The sequence below is a fragment of the Cibotium barometz genome, chromosome 2 (assembly GCF_041138505.1).
Source record: "Cibotium barometz isolate CiBa-2024 chromosome 2, ASM4113850v1, whole genome shotgun sequence".
In the NCBI taxonomy this organism is placed as follows: Eukaryota; Viridiplantae; Streptophyta; class Polypodiopsida; order Cyatheales; family Cibotiaceae; genus Cibotium; species Cibotium barometz.
This window is the reverse complement of record NC_141047.1, coordinates 14,938,563-14,960,086: the sequence shown is the minus strand read 5'-3', so window position 1 is coordinate 14,960,086 and position 21,524 is coordinate 14,938,563. Positions and strand designations below refer to the sequence as shown.

At 42.0% G+C, this 21,524-nt stretch overlaps 1 protein-coding gene and 1 pseudogene across 1 annotated transcript; both read left to right on the top strand.

The window, feature by feature from the left end:
* The first annotated feature begins 4,270 nt into the window (after nucleotides 1–4,270).
* Nucleotides 4,271–17,234, top strand: LOC147640692 (large ribosomal subunit protein uL6c-like). Its single transcript, XM_086814267.1, has 3 exons — nucleotides 4,271–4,409; nucleotides 4,708–5,016; nucleotides 16,526–17,234. Exons 1-3 carry the CDS (start codon nucleotides 4,363–4,365, stop codon nucleotides 16,860–16,862), a joined length of 693 nt encoding a protein of 230 aa, XP_086670393.1. The 5' UTR covers nucleotides 4,271–4,362; the 3' UTR covers nucleotides 16,863–17,234.
* Nucleotides 11,362–12,681, top strand: LOC147640693 (uncharacterized; annotated as a pseudogene).
* Nucleotides 17,235–21,524: the final 4,290 nt, after the last annotated feature.

Genomic DNA, 21,524 nt, shown 5'->3' with positions numbered 1-21,524 from the left:
ATCGGCACCAAGGCCTTATCTTTTGACCCTTAATAAGAGGTGGTTCACACACTAAAAGACTAAGTTAACCTTCCACACTACTAAGACTCCGATTGTTTTCCAACAATTATGAGTACATTGTTATGCTGGTTGTCTTATGAATTCTTTGAAAACATGTATGATACCTTTGAATAATGTTTTTAGACTGTCTATGGAAAAAATTATGGTTGATTTCATTGATAACATCTTGGTCTATAGTAAATCGCTTGAAGAGAATGAACAACACTTGTTCTAGTGTTTTATGTCTTACATGATAATATGTTATGTACTTTTATGTAAGCATGCCATTGATGGACTATTGCAAGTTGTGGCTATCTATTTTTGGATTCATGGACAACCTCGAGAGGGGATCACCGAAACAAAAATTACGACATCCTAAGTTCATTCAACAATAGACCTTTTTAAAATATGGTCCATTGACAACTCTACTTTTATAAAAGGTTTCATTGCTAGTGTATTTAACTTATAATGGGGTTCATATTTATTTGAAAAGAATATTTACATACAAGAATGATATGTACATTCTCAAAAACCATCTATAGAAACCTATTCTTCCCATTTAAGAAGCCATCGCACACCCAGTGTGGATATGCATGAAGGAGACCCTTCTAATATTGGTCAAACCCCATGTGGCGCATCTTCTTCTTCACCATACTCTCCTAAAATTGGCAAGCTTACATGTGACCCTTCTCCTTCCTCTTCGAGAGATCCTCCTCCACCCCCCATGCATCCTAACAATGATGCACACATCACACACACCCACCTTTTGGGGTAGGCAGAGGCTCACATTGCTAGCCTGGATGCTATATATGGTGTACCCAATTATGGATGAAGAGTATTGGTCCCTAAAATGCAACCACACATTGAACCTAATGGAGAAGTCCTGATGCTATATATAGCACACACAGGTTAGGGTTTTCTTGTGGAGGGCCTAACATTTGGTATCACAAGTTTTGATGGTGGAGGAAAGAGTAAGCATGTTTGCTTTCTTTGAAGGGTGTTTATTCTTCAATAAAGAGAAGCCTACTTCAAGAACTCCATCAATTATGAGGGCTCCTATCTAGATGGCTAAATCAATGATGACTAGGAAGTCTAATTATGTATATAGGTCATATGCATAACCCGACAGCTATTGAGATGATCCTTGTAATCAATGACTAGGAAGCCTAATTGTGTATATGAGCCATATGTGCAATTGACAAACCGGGATGATATTTGTATATGTGGTTTTATACTGGCTTGTTATATACACTTTATGGATGTGTGGGGATATTCCCGGTGTGTGTATACTACTTCATTCCCAAAGACACTTCACACATTAGACTATTTATATAGAGGGGGATGCATACATATATTTTTCCAAAAAGGATGTACAAAGCAGCTTTGAGAAACACAAAAGACCTAGTTGCTTGAGTCATTAGTGTAAACCACAAATTGGGTCCAAGAAGAATTCAAATGATCATTGTTAGGAAATTAATCTAGAAAGCATTTATAGATAAAGATAGAAAGGTGGGAGAACTTATGTCGTCTGAGAAAGAATTTTCTAAGATGGCACAAGAGCTCTAAGGATTATCGAAGCTTAGCAAAGTAAGTGATTCCCAATACTTTTATGTTTGTAGTAAGATATTTCAAAATTTGATGTTTTTGGATAAACACATTTATGCAGGCTAAAGCAAATGGTCATGTAGAGTTGAAAGATTAATCGACCACAAGGTGAAGGGATATAAGAAATCTTGGAATTGAAGAGAAAAAGTCATTTTGAGTTCTTTCCCCTTACAAGCTCATAACTCACACGAGAGATGTTTCATATTTAAGATGTCAATAATAGGTCCAAGGTCAAGGTGGCCATTGTGGATCGAATGGATGCTAATGGCACTGATGATTTGTGACACTCTTGGATTTGCTTTGATCATGTTCATAGGATTGAGGGATGGCAGATAATGGCTGCACATATGTATGATGCCTAGTTAGTAGTTTCCTCTTATTGGCAACCTTCACTAATGAAAATTTTACTTGTAGTGGTAAAAAGTTTAACTTATCAATTTATTTATTTTTTCAACATCCAAGAGTTGTTAATAATAACCACATGTGAGTTCAAGGAAGAAGATGAAGAGGCATAGATCTTATTCTAGAAGTATAAACTGGGTTATGGTTGAGCATCGAGAGAAGCCTGTAAATTTTTTTGGGTGTTCATGGTTGGCTGATGAAGCTAGAGCTAATTGGAATGCTATTCATAGGGTTTACAACAGCAGTGAAATGATGGTTGGAAAAGAATTCTCATGCCTTTTTCATTGGAGAGATAGTCTTAATGTCTATACAAATAAATATATTTTCTCACAATATAGAGAGGCACACATTGCAATGTGTGAAAAGCAGAGGACAAGTGAGACAAAAGATGATGCTCTTATCCAATTCAAAAAAATATGTTACTTTTGGTGGACAACTGGTAAAGCTGTAGATAAGAGCATTCCAAAATTAGATATATCTGGTTTAGTTAGTGGCATTTTAGAGTAGGCCATTGGGAACACTTCCTTGTACAGGTGCATAAAGGTTCTTTGTTTTTTGTTTTCTTCTCAAAATAAGATCGTATCAAGCCCTAAGAGTCATGTGTGTGTGCAGGGTGGGGATCCCACAATCAATGATCAGTGCCTAGGACTAATCTATTTGAATCAAAGCATGAGAGTTGGCTAGAAGGAGAGGGTTATAAGCACAGAATTAGCCTCTATGATGTTTGTGTCACATATATGATTACACTCGATAACTAGTTTTCATGGAGGGAAAATACATTGGTAGTGGAGCTGATCTTCAAATGCTAATAGATAGAACTTTGTCAAGGCAGAAGACGAGCCCGTCACCTGGAGCCCCTTCACAAATAGTTACTAATGTAGTCATGGGGACTTCAATGTTTACAAATAGGATCAAATTTAAGGGAAAGAAGACGATTATTCGAGCAAAGAGACCTCTTCATTAAGGAGAAGAGGAAAATGCTACTAATTGTAGTCATAGGCCTAAATTTATCTCTGTGAAGTAGACCGGGCAGACTCTATAAAAGCAAAGGATATGGCAGTAGACTTAGAGAAGGAGGACACGTATAAACAACTAGGTATACTTTGAATGTTACATGATCTATAAAATTTTTTGTCAGAAAAGATAGGCAATTTAGTAAGTATGTGAATCTCATTAGTGGCATCTTGCTCGCTCACACACTGGTAAGTTATCAATAACCCAATCTGCTGGCTCACTCCACAAACACACCCATAGGATGCTAAGGAGTGACTTCTTTTCTTTCTCCACACTTGCTCCCATGGCTAACCAAGAGGCTAGGCAAAAAATCAAGCTTTGCATGTGAATTGTTCCTAATAAGGTGACATGTGCATGGACCTTGAAAACTTAGGATAAGTTTTTTACATTGTTAGCAAACACACCTAAAAACTTAGGATAAGTTTTTTTCATTGTTAGCAAACACACTTGAAGAAGATTACATGTATTTCCTACTTGATGAGCTATTACTACATTGAGAGAGAGAGAGAGAGAGAGAGAGAGAGAGAGAGAGAGAGAGAGGAATTGGTATATAAAATTTAACATTGATGGCATTGCCATTGCTAATATAGGAAGGTGACTCTGGGCAAGATTTACCATCCACCATCAAGCAAGTGGCTTGGATTAGAAGGTTTTATGACCAGTACTAGGAGAACTGTAGCCTTATCCAAGTGCCATGATGGGTTTTGATGTGCCCTCTTCTCTCATTTTCACCTTCTAAGACTCTGTGCTCTTCTTGGGAGGGCCTCCTTTGGAAACCTTGCTGTACTACACACTCTTGCACAACAACAATTTCTTGGTAAGCGTTGCTATCTATCTCTCTCTCTCTCTCTCTCTCTCTTTGTCTCCCTCTCCCTCTCCCTCTCCTCCTTGCATTTACATCTTGTGGTTTTGATGTAGGTTCTTTAATGCATCATGACATTTGTGCATATAATTTGACGTTGATGGTGTAGTCATTGCTAATATATTAGAGAATGAAGAAAGCGACTCCGAGCAAGATTGTCCGTCCACATGACTCACGAGTGGCTTGGATGGGCCCTCGTAATTGGATTTTGAAGTCAGACAAACAAGATTGAGCGCCCAACACTTATGGGCAGCTTGGACCTTATTCGCCCTTATATAAGAGATCCAAGGACTCTAAGTGTGAAAAGGCCCTTAGATTTGTGAATTGCTAAGTAAGATAGGTGTGAAAAGGCCTATACAGTAAGGTTTTGTGAACTGATTGTAACCTTATCCAACTCAGTCCCTTGATGGGTTTTTGATGTGCCTTTGGCCCTTCTAGCTATGGCAACCTTGCTTTCTTGCGCGCTCCCTGCGGCAGCAGCTTCTTGGTAAGCGTATTTCTCTCTCGCTCTTTGTCTCTATCTTTTTCTCTCTCTCTCCTTGCATGCACATCTTGTAATTTTTGTTGCTTTGATTTCGGTTTTCTGTACAACACAAGTTCTGTCCTAATTAATCATATAATAATCTGAGCTTTAGATGCGCATTAATCTCATGAAAAATAAAGCAGTAGGTGGGCATTATTCCCATAATAAGTTGGGCATTTAATGGTCATTAATCCCATAACAATTTGGGCCTTAGATGGGCAGGCCTTCTGTAAACTCTAATGTTCATTTTGGGTTTAAACAGTGAACTGAGGAGCAGCTTTAATGGCGAGGGCATCAACTTAAAAACTGCAGAGTTCAACCCAAGGGTTCAAAATGGAGGTTTTTTAAGGATAGAGTGCAAGGAATCCAGGATTGGCAAGAAGCCTGTGCCTGTGCCCAAAGGGGTCACTGCAAACTTGTCCAATCAGACCCTCTCTGTAAAGGGCCCTCTCGGAGAGCTTACTCAAAATTACCCTCGTGAAATTAAGTTGGAATATGACTCCTCAGGAGTCATCACTGTCTCCAGGGCCTTGGACACCCGGCGGGCTCGACAAATGCATGGGCTGTTCAGGTGAAGGCTTTGCCCTTCTTGTACAGTAATGTAGTCCAATATTCTTTTTGAATCTTATACTTTGAATATCTTAAAATCTATGTTCTTATTAGAACTGGCAATGTAGGTTGCAAATGAGTGGATTTAGTGATTGTCTCCAGACGTGTTGTTGCCAATACTATTTGGTGACCCTCTCTATGTGTGTGTGTGCGGTTATGCATACATTTGCAGGCACAGAGAGAGAGAGAGAGAGAGAGAGAGAGAGAGAGAGAGAGAGAGAGAGAGAGAGAGAGAATTTTACTAACGTATGTGGAAAGAGAGAGAGAGAGAAAGATAATATTCTATTCACCTATGTGGAAAGAGAAAGACAATATTCTATTCACCTATGTGGAAAGCCAAAATGGCCTATGAGACCAGACCATGGAGGCCTTATGCCAAGTCTGTGGTCCATAGAAAGGAACATCAAAACAAACTGAAAAAAACTAAAATCTCATACTATGACATAGGAGATGCAACATTTACAACAATGCAAGATCGGGGTTCATCAGATGTTGGTGAGGCTATGTGAACAACAGATGTCACTTGAGAAGTAATGCATTTCGGATTGCAAAAGCTTTGGATGAGAGAATGGCCCATTTTTCTTCTTTATTTATGGCTAGAACTTTAACGAGTTAAGCATCTTTTTACTTTGGTTGTGCTGGGGTGAGTACGTATGTAATCCACACCTTGTTACCCTTCAGTTTCCTTCACTGCCTAAGGATATCCCCCTTGTTGGTTCTGGTATTATACATGAAGACTGCTCTATCTGCCAATTGGCATTGCCAATCCTCCACTAGATTGCTCGAGTTATAACTTATGATAAATAACCCCTCCTACAAATCAAGAGCATAATTCTACCATCTTCTGGTAACCTCCAACTCAGACTTTGAGGGCCATTGAGTCCTGACTCCCTTTGTTTATTTCCTTGTTTATAGTTGCGACCACCGCTTGTATGCTACCAACTGTCTCTAGTAGGTCTTGCTTTACTTTTTCCTTCACCTTTGTATATGTATTCACAGTCTTTAGCATGTCAACCTACCACAATGTCCAAAACCAGTAGTGACAGTGGAGCCAGCTAGGTGCTTGCGATCAGCCAAAGTCGGGTGGTAGGAACAAGCTTGAGGTCGCACAAGACAGAACTGCTGCAGAGTTGGAGGTGGGCAAGGACGTGCTGCCGCAGAGTTAGAGCTGGTTGAGTTTGAGGCCAGGGATGCACGCTAAAGCTGTAGCAGTCTGGATGGGCATAGCCAGCAGGGAGCTGGAGAGAGAGAGAGAGAGAGAGAGAGAGAGAGAGAGAGAGAGAGAGAGAGAGAGAGAGCTTGTGCTGCAACTTGCAAGTATTCAAAGGACGTAGGTGCATTTAATTAAACCTTCAATTATTCAACCTGTCCTATGGCTATGAAGATTCCGAAGCCATGGTCCAAGATACCACGAGAGCTGATTTCAAGAGTTGGAGAGGTTTAGAAAACTATAGGAAACTTCAACAGAAAAAGGTTTTATCATTATTATCTTCTTTTTTTTGTGCTTCCATGTAGATAGACCGACCATCTTCTTGTGTGTCTAGGCTGCCTGCCATAAACATTGGCATTATAGCTTTTAAGTTAAATCCATGTTGGAAAACATGAGACTCTTAAGAATATTAATTAACGGTTGTTACCTTACTTGCCCATGGCCTATTTAGGTAACTTGCCCATGGCCTATTTATAGTAAACAGTTGCATTCCCGTGTTACTTGATACACTCAACGCTTTGCTTATGTACCCGCGTAGTGGATCACGTGGAATACTTTGAGAATCTTAAATTCTACTTAATTAAGAAAGCACACACATGATGCAAATGGAGCATGAATGTGACTAACAATTCTATGTGTATGTGTGCTGTGCTATGTGCATTGTACACCACACTAAGCAATCCTTTGGGACCTTTACTCCACATGGGAATCCAAGTACAAAAGCTCAATAGGGGCTTGGTGAGACTCTCACCCAAAGCACAAGCTTTTTCATAAAATAGTTGCAATTTTGTAAAGGATCCAATCCTCATGTGACTTTAGTGTCCAGCTGGAAAGTCCTTCCCTGAATCTCCCTAAACACAGCTGAAAACCAAGGTTAATCTTTAACCAAATCATGAGGTAACAGGCTAGCTCACCTCCCAACTGTGATCTGCATCCACCGATCTCCCCCCAAGCCAAGGCTAGGGCTCCTTGCACACAGCACCACCCCATAGGCCCGTGTCTAACTCTGGGATCCCATACCACCAAAGCCTTCCTGTAGGCCCTTGACATGCCAATGTGTGTACTCGCCATGTGTATGGCATGAGCATGTTTGCTTTCCTAGTCCAACCCAAACCGTTGGTGGTGCATCTGCACAACTTTGTCTCAAAATAACCCAAGCTCTCACTTATATATTAATAACTAGCCATAAATAGCTAATTCGCTATAAAAGACCATTAAGCTTGTTTTATCAATCGAGAAACCCTAGCTAAGTGTCAGCCTGCTAATCCCTAATCCCAAGGCCCGCCGACCCCATTGGATTAGTTCTCTAATCCAGGGATCAACATGTTCCTAAGTTGTCTTTCCTTGAAATTTATAATCCTTTCGAGCTCATGTGGAATATAGGACAAGTCCCCAACGTCAACAAGTTCCTTAGGGGTAACAAGGTTATCCTTAGCTCCTGGCATCTCTTTCAATCAACTAACATGAAAGACTGGACGACCTTTTACATACGGAGGTAACTCTAGTTTGTAAGCAATCTCACGAATCTTTTTCAAGATCCTGTAAGGTCCACAGTACCTAAGGGTTAACTTCCCAACCTTCAAAAGTTCACCTCTCTAATTCTACTCAAGGTATCCACCACCACTCTATTCACGCTACCCTTCTGATACTTTATTTCCACATCAAAATCTTGCATTAACTCAACCCACCGTGCTTTCCTCCCCCTCAACTCAGGTCTATCACATATGTACTGAATTGACTCATGGTCGGTCAACACAACAAACTTAGTTCCATAAAGATATTGTCGCCAAGTTTTCAGAGCGTGTATGCAGCTCTTTCTCCTGAGTGTGCCATTTGACCTGGATATCGTCAAGCATCTTGCTTTCAAATGCCACAAGTCGGCCATCTTGGAACAATGCTGATTCTATCGCAAAATCACCAGCATGTGTCTCGACCATAGTTTTTTTCGTACGTGTTGGCTTGGAATTCTGTATGTCTGCCCATGTCAGAAACCTTTTTCCGTACGGTGCCCTAAAATTTGGGGCTTTTTTGAAACTTTTGGTTTTTGGGCTACCGATTTGACGGTGTGCTGCTCGAGGACGTTACGTTGAGCGGTTGTACGTGACCGTTTTGAGGCTCCCAAGCAAAGCAAGCACTTAAACGGCTAAGCCTTAAGGTAAGAAAAGTTGAAGCCCATGACTATAGCCTGTTGGCTGGCCGCCGCATAGTGCACATTTTTCCCTCCTTTTGAAACCGATCCCGTCAAGTGGGAATAGACTCCGTTCGACACCCACACGCGTAATAGAACAACTTAATACCACAATTTGAAATGGACAACTTAATTACAACTTGAAATTGAAATGAAATAAAATGAGATAAATGGACACCAGCACTGGGGCCGGAACGGGCCGACCCCCCCCTCAATATATGATATATTTATTGGGAGTATTTAACAAATACAATGCTCCATGGGTTCCAAGAACCAGATGATGTCCATGTACAAATGAATACAGTACCAAACAAAAAACTCGAAGTAGATATTCGAAGCAGAACGACTACTAGCGTGGTCCAGTCTCTACGGTCCTGTGCTTTCACGGGACTCCGCGGAGAGCGCCCAACTGGTGTTCCAAGACCACGCACAAACAGGCGCTTTCGTACTAACGCCTGGCTCTCCCGATCTCAGCACCTTTGGACCGAGGTTCTCCAATAGCTTGGACTACACACCCCCAAAGAACTGGCCGCCCACATGCAAGCGTGGGGAGCCAGCCCAATCAATTTGTTAAACTCCACTCTAATTTTTTATAAAAAAAGAAGCCATCACCCTTCGTAAAAGGCATCATCAACGATCGTTTCCTCCATCGTAGAGAAAGGGCGATCGTTTCCACCATCCATCTCTTGCGTCCGTTTTCTGACAGGCGGCTGCCATATTCTACTGTACGGCTGCGCATACTCTCCCAGGCGGTTGCTGAATCATCTATGCTGCTCCTCTGCAGGCGACTGGCCGCCACTCCACAGGCTGCGCATACCCACCCAGGCTGCAGCCAGGCGCCCCTTTCCCTCTCACAGGCGGCTGAGTTCTCTATCTGGCGGCTGTTTACCCACAGGCTGCGCTGCCTTGTTCTTTTGCAGGCAGACGTGGGCCATCTTCAGCAGCATACTACAGCAGCCAGCTGTGTGACCATCACCAGCAGACTGTGGGCGTACTTCTCCAACACGTTGCACTCTGCAGCCGGGCAGTTGTTCCACCACCAGCAGGCCACGCTCCAGCTACTCAGGTGGCTGTACCTTTCATGCGTAGCTGTTTCTGTTGGTAGCTGTGTTCCTTCAGCAAGGTATTACCTCTCCTAAGGCGGCCGCTCCATTTCCTTCTTTGCAAGAGGTTGCACTTCTTTTCCATTGGCGGCTACAAGAGGACTTTACCCCTCCTAGGTGGCAACACCTTCTACACAGACACATCCGGGTATTGGTCTTCCATCTGCCATCTCAAGTAAGTGAATTTCAGATTTTAGTAAAGCACTTTGTGATAAATCTGATAAGGGACTCTCTCCACGGCAACACCCGTTCGGTGCCGGGTAGTCCAAGCTATTGGAGAACCTCGGTCCAAAGGTGCTGAGATCGGGAGAGCCAAGCGTTAGTATGAGAGCGCCTGTTTGTGCGTGGTCTTGGAACACTAGTTGGGCGCTCTCCGTGGAGTCCAGTGAAAGCACAAGACCGTAGAGACGGACCACGCTAGTGGTCGTTTTGCTTCGAATATCTACTTCGAGTTTTTTGTTTGGTACTGTATTCATTTGTACATAGACATCATCTGGTTCTTGGAACAAGTACAAAATATCTGTCAGCACAAAAATGGCACGACGTAAAACATAAAAACTTGGTCTTTCTATGGAGTGACAGTCCCATAGGTAAGACACAGTTCCAGGCACGAGTCTCCCTATGGAGTGACAGTCCCATAGGCAAGACACGGCACAAAAACTGGTTCTTCCATGGCGTGATAATCCCATGGGTCGAACACAGTCCAGGTCATACACGGGTGGCACCAGTCTGGCTCCCGTCCATACGACACCATCCTACTAACACATGGGTGGCACCAGTCTGGCTCCCGTCCATGTCAGCAAAAATACTGGCCTCTTCACATGAGACACCGGCCTGGCCTCAAGTGAACGAGACACAAAAACTGGAGATGGACCAAATTGGTGACACCTTTTTTCTACCTGCGCCCCTCTTTTTTTTGCTTGTGTCCCTTGTCACGTGTGTGTATGTGCACTTGCCAATGTGTGGGCCGTGGCCACTGTGTGCATGGTTTGTCAAGCGTGTGCCCCTGAGCCCTCTTCATACTTCAAGACTTAAGTTTGTTCAATTTTGTAAATGCAATTATTGCCCTCATCAATGGGATGGAGGCCCGCTACGCATTCGGGCACACATGTTGGGCTTGGTTGGCCATGGTGTGGGGCCTTGCGTAAATGGTATCAGAAGAGGTTAAAGATGTTTGCAGGAGGTTGTATGCAGACAGTCGTAGGAGTGTTCATGGCCAAGAGGCTTTTGTGGATGCTTTGGTGGATGATTTGGGTGGAGATGTATCTCAGTGTGCAGAGTCCGCATCAATGGGCACATAGGAAAGTACACATGTCAATGGTAGTGCAAATGTTGGGTCATCATGTAAGAAGAGAAAGATGTCTAAAGGGAAGGGGGATTTGGCAAATGCATGGAATGTACAAGCACGAAAGCAAGCAACTGTTGCAGTGCGCATATTCTTTTATGCGGAGAACATTCCCCATTGGAAAGTGAGGAGTGCTTACTTTTTGGAGATGGTGAAGGCAATTGGACATGCCGGTCCTTCTTTTGTGCCTCCATCTTACCATTGCTTGCGCACCACTGAGTTAGTGGATGAGGTCAAATGCATTGATCATGAGATCATGGGTGTGCGCGAGAAATGGAAAAAATATAGATGCACTATTGTTTCTGATGGATGGTCAGTAGGCGCAGGCCTATCATAAATTTTCTTGCATGTTCATGGCATTGTATTCTTGAAATCTGTGGACACATTTGGGGAGTTCAAGTTTGGGGAGTTTATTTTCCAGCATTTCAAGTAGATTATCATTGAGGTATTTGTCACAAGGAAGTCAACAGTGTTGGCGTTGTTTAGAAATCTCAGCAAGGACTTGGTGAAGCCTTCTGCAACTCGGTTTGTATACTTTTTTATTATGTTGGTTACTCTCTTGGATGAGAGATGTATGTAGGGTGTGCTCAAGCTGATGATTGATGATAAATTTGTAAAAATGAAGGCATCAAAGACCCCACAGGCAACCGAGGTGTCAGACATTGTGTTCTTTGCATCTTTTTGGAAAGAGGCAAGAACCATTGTCAAGATATGCGCTTCCATTTTGAAGATTCTCCGCTTGGCTGACCGGGAACGAGCCACCATGGGCCTCATGTATGAGCCTACAGATCATATGGTAGAGCAAGTGGAAAACATGCAAGGCATTGAGGCCAATAAGATGAAAGAGATCGAAGACCTATGCATTGGTAGATGGGAAATGATGCACACACCATTGCATGTTGTGGGGTATATCTTGCACCCTGTATGGAAAGGAAAAGAGCAAGATAGTGACTCAGAGGTGCATGATGGATGGATGACATTGTTGGAGAAATTGGAGAAAATACAATAAGGGTGATTTGGCCTTGCAAGGAGATCTCATTGATGAACTGGACAAGTCTAAGCGAGAAAGCGGCACATTTGCTCGTCCCATTGCAAAAGATGAGAAAAGAATGCAAGAGGGTGTGAAATGGTGGGAGACATTTGGGGCTTGCACACCCAAATTACAAGCTCTTGCACTTAGGGTGCTTTCTCAAGGCACATGTGCCTCCCCATGTGAAAGAAATTGAAGCACATTTTCTCTCATTCATACTAAGAGAAGAAACAAGCTTCTCCCTTCTCATACGGAGAAGCTTGTTTTCATACACACAAACTTGAGGCTCATCTCCAAGATCAAATAAAGCGGGTATGAGAGAATGGAGATCACATTGGAAATGCTTAACAAAGAAAAAGATGAGGAGTGCTTGATTGCCTTGCAAGATTTGCAAGAGGCTATTGCAAAGTCAGATGAGGCTTTGGAGTCTCTTTCGACTGCTGCACCCTCTACAGATGGCCATTCTCTAGCCATGTTAGGACATCATGCTCACTTGCTACTGAGGCTTATGAGTTTGATGATGACGATGAGGAGTAGGAGTTTGCAGATGAGGATGAGGAGCCCATTGATCATGCCGAGGATGAGGGGAGCTTTGATGAGGCTTAGGGCCACTTAGTATTCTTCCACTCTCTACTTATGTTTTGTCCACTTCCTACTTATGTTTTTCCTCAATGCTCAGGAGTTAGTCTATAGGTTTTGCGGCTTGCCCACTGAGCAATGAGCACTCCATCATCCATGTTTTTGCTCACTTCCACTCATGTTCTATTTAGTTTCTTGAGATTTGGACATCCTCATGTTTATCGACAGCCTACAGGTGACAGGTTTTGCCATTTGCCCACTCCACGCTCCCTACTTATGTAACATGTTACATCATTGATCATACATGTAATATAAAGTCCAAAGTTTGGATTATGGCTCTACATCATTTATGTTTTTTCTAATCCCAAAATCTTTGCAGTTTCAAGTTTCTTTGGTTTTTTATGTTATATGTAGCATGTTTTTCCTTAAATTTAGGGTGCCGTATGGTATTCGACATATGGAATTTCTTGGGGGTCTAAACCGTACTTTTTTCGAACTTCCATACCCGTATGTGTTTGCCGTATGGAAAAACTATGGTCTCGACTACAAATGGTCTACCAAGAACCGGCAAGGCACCAAGAACTGGCAAGGCCAATACAGGTGCTTCCTTCACCTTAAGCTTGAGAGCTTGAAAAGCCTCCTCGAGCTTCTCATTCCAAGAGATCGGGCTATTGGACTTAGTCCTCTACACCTAAGGATGTCTATGAAAGGTACAATTAACTGCGAATAATCCCTCACCGTCTTCTTAAGAAATATGGTGAATCCCCAAAACACTCGAAGTTGCCTCATAGTCTAAGGAATTGGTCAAACTTGATGTTATGTCTATGGTTGCTACTAGGGATGATCGCACATCTATTCCCTAAACCTAGCAAATTAGTGCAAGAGGCTCGCATATCAGTGCTCAACCAGGTCGATGCCATCACTCCATGATTTTTTCCAAAATATATAAGCCTTCATTGCTTTTCCATAAATCCACATTGCTGTATTAATAAAAAACCTACAAAACAAGGTTATCACCAAAAAAAAAATGAGAGCTCAAAACTAACATGAGATAAAATAAAAGGATACTTCATGGCACCTTTTTGAATTGGGCACTAATTTTCCAGGGGGAAAATATTCCACCCCCCCTCCCTCAACCACCCCTACTTCTAAGCTGTCGACCTCGATTGAGAAGGTTCTCGATACGGGCAAAAGATAAACCGTTCTTGATCTAGTCACAAATGGTGATAGCACCACATTTCCAAGATAAAAGATTACAAATCAAATAACTTCTTGTTGATGCTGATGAAATTCCTCCTTACTGCGACACAAATCGACTTGTGCCCAAATAGTACTTTTGGGGATTAGGTAATGTTGGCTTAAAGTCCTCTCTAAACATGGCTAATCCACCATCAACAGGGATAGTCCATCCTCCTTAGGGTCGAAGTCTCCGTCTTCTTGAGCTTTGTGCATGTAACAATATTTCCAAATAGGAAGTCCAGTCTCGATCTGGCCACAATTGGTAGCACCACAATCAAGCCATTTGAAAAGCCATTCTCAAAAATGGAGTTGAGCTCTTGATCTACTACAATCAAGGAGCAAGTTTTGGTCATGGCCACAATACCAGTATGTGTCACAAGTAGCAACAATTCCAACCCCTCCAAACATGGAGTCCCTTCTTATCTACTACTATCAAGGAGCAATATTTGGTCGAAAAGCCATGATACCAAATCTATGTGCCAATAAATCATCTCATTCATGTTCATGAGAGAGGCATATGCCTTATGGTCACAATTGGTGACATTTCTCAATTGTCCAAGTGATGATCTCAGCGTAATTGTTGTTCCTAATAATTTGCCTGGTCCATATAGACCTTGCATTCCTTTCACAACTGTGCATACAAGTAATTATTGACTATAATTCATGTACTTAAGCTATGTAATTACAATCTTTTAGGGAACTAATTCAAGATTAAGATAGATTAGGAGAGTTTGTTGAACTTTCTTACACAAACAAAGTTGTTAGAGAAGCATATTGTAACATGGGTGCTTGCGAAAGCGTGTTTATGAATTGATTGAATGCGATAAGTGCCTAATCAGAAACTTAAATCCATGTACAAACTGCTGCTTCTTCATTCTCAATACACAGAAGAGAGAGATGACCTAATCTACCATGTATTACTAACATGAAATATGTACAATGCTGAATCTCTGAGATACTCACTAGTAGCACTACTATTGAGCTCTCAATGACTCAATGATAATCAATGAATGAATAGGGCAAAAAAAGCCTAGACTCCTATTTATAGTGTCTAATGTTGGTGAGTTGGCTTACCAACTCTACCAACCCTAATAATAATGTCCAACTAAGTCTGTTTACATGATAACCCAATAACTCTGTCCACACTGGGTTGCTCATTGGGCGCTTGGACAATATTACAATGATCTGGCATAATTACAAAGACATGAATCCGGCCAAGTACTGGACCTTTGAGGTGGTCAATGGATAGAAGCATGTCCATGCCACACTTGGGAGAGTGTGCACGTGACACATGGTGTGATGATGAAGAAATGGTCATGTTACCTCATTGGGTGCCTGGACAATATTACAATGATTTGGCATAATAGCCCTTACAAACACATAAATCTAGCTGTGTACTTGATTTGAGGTGGCCAATGGATAGAAGCATGTCTACGTCACACTGGGGAGACTGCTTACGTGACACACATGGTGCGATGATGAAGAACTGGTCATGGTACCTTATTGGGCGCTTGGACAATATTGCAATGATCTGGCATAATAGCCCTTACAAACACTTGAATCTTGCCATGAACTCGATGAACTCGACCTTTGAGGTGGCCAATGGATAGAAGCATGTCCACATCACACTCAGGAGAGTGCGCATGTGACACCTATGGTGTGATGATGAAGAACTGGTCATGTTACCTCTAACTCAATCCACTAGGAGCACGGAGAGGCCCTCAATCGCCCATAGGTGACGAAGGACGTTAGTGTCCATTGGCTGAGGTGAGTAGGATTTGAACTGGAGACCCTACACTCAACAGTTCCAATACTTACCAACTTGTCTACGAAGCCGTAGACATGTCATGTTCCACCTAATGCAGGGCATTGATATATTTTTGCTATGGCACAGGCTGTTGAGAGATGTTTGCTTCCACCTTGCTTAGGCAAGGGTGTAGAATGCAGTGCCAAAGAGCCAATTTGGACTCTTGGTTCTTCAAGCATTGCCTATCTCGTTCGAGCCATGGAAAAGCATCGGAAATCGACTTCCTTTCGGCAACCATGCCATTTGCACTATTATTGACTGCAATACAGCTCCACGACGACTTGCAAGGCCATCAAAGCAGAGCATATGGTGCAGGTCAATGTCGGTCAACTTTTTGTGTATTGTGGTAGCGTGAGGAACTGAAGCCTCTAGTCACTGAAGGCACTTGCTGCAATGCTGTAGGCATGGGTGGGTAGCTCTGTGACTCCCTTCGATAAGAGTCCCATTAGTCTTTTTCAGTTTCTTTTGCACGTGTTTTGACTAGTACTCGCAGGGGAGGCAGGATTGGGAAGGGGGTGCCGATTAATGTTTTTGAGCTGCCAAAAGCAAGTCAGCAGTAAAAGTGAATACAAAGTATGAATAAAGCATTCCAAAAATTTTGGAATTTTGGCATTCTTGAAAAACTCTAGGCTAGTTTCAAAATTTTTATTTGAAAGAATACTAGAACGGCAAGATTGACTTGAATGCAATTGTGTACTAGTGCACGGACATCAATATCCAATGCACACATATAGTTGTAGGTTGATTTGCTTGCATATATACACATGTACACACAATTCTGAAAATTAACACTTTCTGATGCGATAGTGATCATGTTGAAGTTCAGTGAGACCTTATTTGCAGTCTTTCAACACATCATGTGTATACATTAAGGTGACTTCGTATTTATATTGAAAGTCTGTGGTTCTTGCTGAAGAAATACACTTCTATTTGTTATTAATATGCATTTTTCCCCCTTTTTGGATAACAGAACTCTGACCGACAATATGATCGTAGGAGTCTCCAAGGGTTTTGAGAAGAAGCTTCAGTTGATCGGAGTCGGGTATCGTGCTGCACTTGAGAAAAACGATTTGGTAATGAATCTGGGTTTCTCGCACCAAGTCCGTCTAGGGATTCCAGAAGGTATTAATGTCAAAGTGGAAGAGAACACGAAACTTTCTGTCACGGGAAGGGACAAGTGTGCTGTCGGTGATTTTTCAGCCTCAATCCGCAAATGGCGCCCACCTGAGCCCTACAAAGGAAAGGGGATCAAATATGCAGACGAGGTTATCCGCAGGAAAGAGGGCAAAGCAGGCAAAAAGAAATGATTTAACCTCATGTTTCGAGCCCCCTATTTTTTCAGTTTGTCTTTTGTGTACTCCCCAATGGGATGGCAACATTTGGTCCACAGCAGTGTGAGGTGGTAAATTAAGCAAAAACTCATTTCTCACCGTTTTCAGGCTCTGAAACCAGCCCGTTGTATTGTTTAGCTGTGTGGTATTCCAATTAGAAGAGAGGAACAGCTAATGCAGTAACCACTTGAGGTCGGCTAAGAGCTCATTACATTATCTTATATTGCATACGCGCCTATTCAAAGTTGAACTTTGAATAGCTTTTCCATGCAGTTCTAGCCTGAGGAACTGAGTAGTGAAGGGATAATACTATTTTATTTCTGAAACCGAAGGAAAATATCTTCTGAATACTTATGTGGATAAAGTCTTGCTAGTTTGATCGCATGGTATGGTGTGGTATTCATGAAGCCATAGTTTGACCTCATGATATGGATGTCCTTCAAGAAGCTATCTTTGGGCATGGGTTGGTAATGTACTCAGCATTCCATTGTGGCGGCTTTCTTTATCTCTGTAAGAGGCTCCCGCCTGTCAGCAGCAAGATCTTACACTCCAGATAGCTGTTGCAAAAAGAGCTCACAAGCATTTACCATGTGTGTATTCGGTCTCCTTTCTGGAGAATTCTTCTCTTGTTGTTAGAGAGAATACTCTGCAGACACCAACAACAAAGCTTATATCCAGGCTGGTATTACACAAGAAAATGAAACTCGCTACAAGCCTCGGGTACAAGGTTGTGCTAAATCTCCTAAATGTTTACTCCCAACACAAGTTTCTATTGAGACATCAAAAAAGAGCTAATTTGCAATATTTCTTGTCAAAATCGCATACCCTTATGGAGTGTATGAATCTCTATGATGAATAGTTGCATGGATGACTCATTAGGATTCTCTGTGTATCTTTGCCATTGAATGAATGGTCCCTTTCAGATTTACAACTTGGATACCTTTGCTTTACATAGCTCTCCAAATGGTCCATCACGATTCACGATAGTGCATCCTACAATTAGTACAAATTAATAACATCTCTAAAATGACCCTAGCATAAAACTGAAACTAGAAATAGCATGAAAATTTTCATTGCACAAGCTCTTGTGTGATTCAATACTTATTCTGTGAACATTTAGATTGCATGATTTACCATGTGTAGCCCCGTGCTTCGTTAGTCATTGAGACATAAGAAAAAGGGAAATATATACTATGATCATGATCACTGCTCAAATTCTAATGGGTGGATTTAATCTATGATCCCACATACCTCGCTTGTATGGAGTAGGAAACGGCTGCTGGCAGGCTGTTTTCCAAGTATAAAACGACTGGCGGCAGCTGGTAGCCTTTTTCGGGAAAAATGACTGATTGGTGGACGTTTGCAGACGTTTGATATTTATTTGGATGAAAGTTAATAAATGTTATATCTCCAGAGTGAAAAAAGTTATGGAATTGCTCATATGATCAGGAGTATGTACCTTTTCTATATAAAAAAAGGTAACATACCACTTTTTTTTCAAGTCTTAAAGTCATATACATATATACATATAAGACTGCTTTAGAATGATAAAGCATATAGTATACACATAAAAATTGATATTCTTCTCTTATTATGTTTGTTTAAAACTCTCTTCCACATCAATACTTAGCATGCTATAATCTCATATGTGATATTTTTGGCAATTTTGTTTTCTAAAATAATCACCTTGAGCCATGTAGTACTTAAATTGATGTAACTCGGCATTGATAAGAAGCCCTGGTCAAATGTACTCCCAAAGCATAGACTGCTATTTATAGCGTGGGAAATGTGCCTCAAGTTGTTATTTTAATCCTGCAGAATGATAATTTTGTATCAACGGATAGGAGTGCTTATGAAGCACTTTGATGTAGCTTGAACCTAGGTTAGGCTAATCAGACCCTTAATAATGTAATAATGAAGCAATTTGATGTAGCTTGAACCTAGGTTAGGCTAATCAGACCCTTAATCATGTAATAATCGTGCACTCATTCATTTCTTATACGTTCATTAAACCTTGCGTTTGATTGGCATGATAGCATTTACATTAATCCTAGCTTCATCCACTCGCATTATTCCTCATGCCTTGACATCTCATGTAGTTCTTCATCATCATCATCAATGAGTCTCATGGCCAACTCTCAAATTTAAGTCTCATACATTAGATTAGGCATAATACTAAGGTATAATGGGGAGCCTATTCACACTGTTGTCGTACAAGGAAATAGAAGGCATCATACTAATCACTAAATCCCTCCCATTGATGAGTGTGTTTCTGTAGATATCTTTTTAATCATTGTGTGCACACGTTCCTTCACAGACACTAGAAGTAGACTAGCACCTCCTAGGTGTCAATAATCTCCTCCCTTTGGGGATCATTTTGGTTGTATAGTTTGGCTACAGTATTAGTTCATTTCTCTTCAATTAATCATAATTTGGCTAGAGCTGTTATGTGATTAGCTAATTTGTGTGAGGATTAAGAGAATTAAGTACTTCAAGTGTCGCAATCTCTCGGCATTTAAGCTTGTTTAATGCATTCCTTGGATTAAGGACTTATTCTCCTTAGAGTTTGACACACAGGATTATCTCAAATTGTGAAATCATCCTCTTGATTAAGACTGTGCAGACAGTTACATTATAGGTACTAGAGCATCCACTAGGTATCTTCCCAAAGCTGCCTATTAGATCCTTAGAGCACTAGCCTCTGCCATCATCAAATATCTGTGCATCTTCCCCTCATCTCAAGCTATGGCTTGTAAGAAGCAAGGATAATGGAACCCATTGCAGATTGAAGTGAATGAATGGAGATAGCAGCAACAAGTTGAATATGGGGCTCTTAAAAGACAGATGTTTCAGCTTTCCCTGCATTTTTAGAAGTCTATGATTATAAGGGAGATCTCATCATGTATGGAAATCCTGTGATAACAATTCTCTCAGCGATTGAACCGAGTGTTCAAACAGACTATCCCTCTTTCTCAACCAGAGGAGAGAGTGAGATCCCTTCACATGACGCCCATGTTGAAGGAAGATATGAAGTAGAAGAAAATAGACCGGTTTTGATATCATCCACATGGGATACCCATAGATTCTACATGGGGAGAATCAAGTTATGGCATTTCTACTTAGATGACTATGTCATCTGCCCCACTCAAACGGAAGCAGAGAAATGGTGGATGCCAATGCATATGACATACCCAGTGCTCACATGCTACCACCAAACGTGCTTCTCTAACAACAAGCTCCCAGGCAGACGTGACTGCCATAATCAGTGGTTCTACCACCTTCTACCTTATGGAGGATGCAGCAACTAGCATAGAGGTAATGGACCGTATCCCAAGATCACAGCATGGAGCTTCTTTTTTGGGTCATTCACATCATCTCTCCCAGATGGAGATTACCACACGTCTGGAGGACCTCTCTTGCTAACCCTGCAACATGGTGTTACTGCTCCAACCACGCCCATACCTGGTGCCAAGGCTAATGTAGGCCCCATCATAGGTTTGGCTAGCCCCACCCAGATGCATGGTTTTGTCAAGCCAATACCCTATGGAACCCATGCATACATGCAAGCCCCAAGCTGCTATATGCAAGCCTGGACCCCTTCCTTTACCCCAGGCCAACCTCTCTGGAGTAGTGGAAAAGAATATTTATGCATGGGCATCATCAAAGACCAGCTTAGCAAGGTTGTGGTTCAGTACGGTAGCTACAGTAGCCTTGCCTCTATTCAAAACAGTGCAGCCAATGCAGATCCCGTGGATACACCAGCAACACGAGGCATGCTAACCATGCTGGACCCACCTCTAGGGGAAGGGGAACCTACAGTCCTCATATCATGCATAATATTAGAAATAAATCCATACCAAGATCTATTGTATAGTGATTCATCTCCTAGTTTTGGTTTCAACATCCAGTCCGTACATGCTATGGGTAACTCAATGTTGTCTCTCTGCACATCTCATCTCCTCTGTTTAGAACAGAGCATGCAACCATGACAACTTCGAACCTACAACCACGTGTTGTTGGTGGCTTTGCCATTTGTCCTATGAGATGGAACCATAGTTCCATATGTCTGGACTTTCACACCACTCTATTCCAGCCAGAATGGCACATCATCCACATCATCCCCTCTTGGCATCTAGGAAGATGCGCAATATGCTTGCGAGGTGTCTACATCATATTGCTGCTAGGGCAACACCCCTAAAGTCTCTAATCCATGTCTGGCATGCTGGAAAACTGAGTCAGCAGGCCAAGCTTAGCATACATCAGGTCCAATATGTATCTCATGCACCCGCCATGCCTGGAGCCCCGCAAGGCAGATGCGACACAACCATCATCACCAAACCCTACATACATCCCATGCTCCCCTCATCTATTGGAGGCATTACCATACATCACTATGAATACAACAAGATCCTCTCACAAGCTAGAAACACATGCCATAGATATGCCAGGCCTCTACAACATCTCAAAGGAGTTTGACCATCCTCACAGGAGCTTCAATTCCAATTCTGGCATGATGAACAGTAAAAGCTCATGCATACCATGTCCCTCATGGTCCTGCTATGCTAACTTTAGCTGGATTTTCCGTCAGATGTTGTGAAGCAAGCAGCATAGCCAAGCCATAGATACCTCACGTATAGT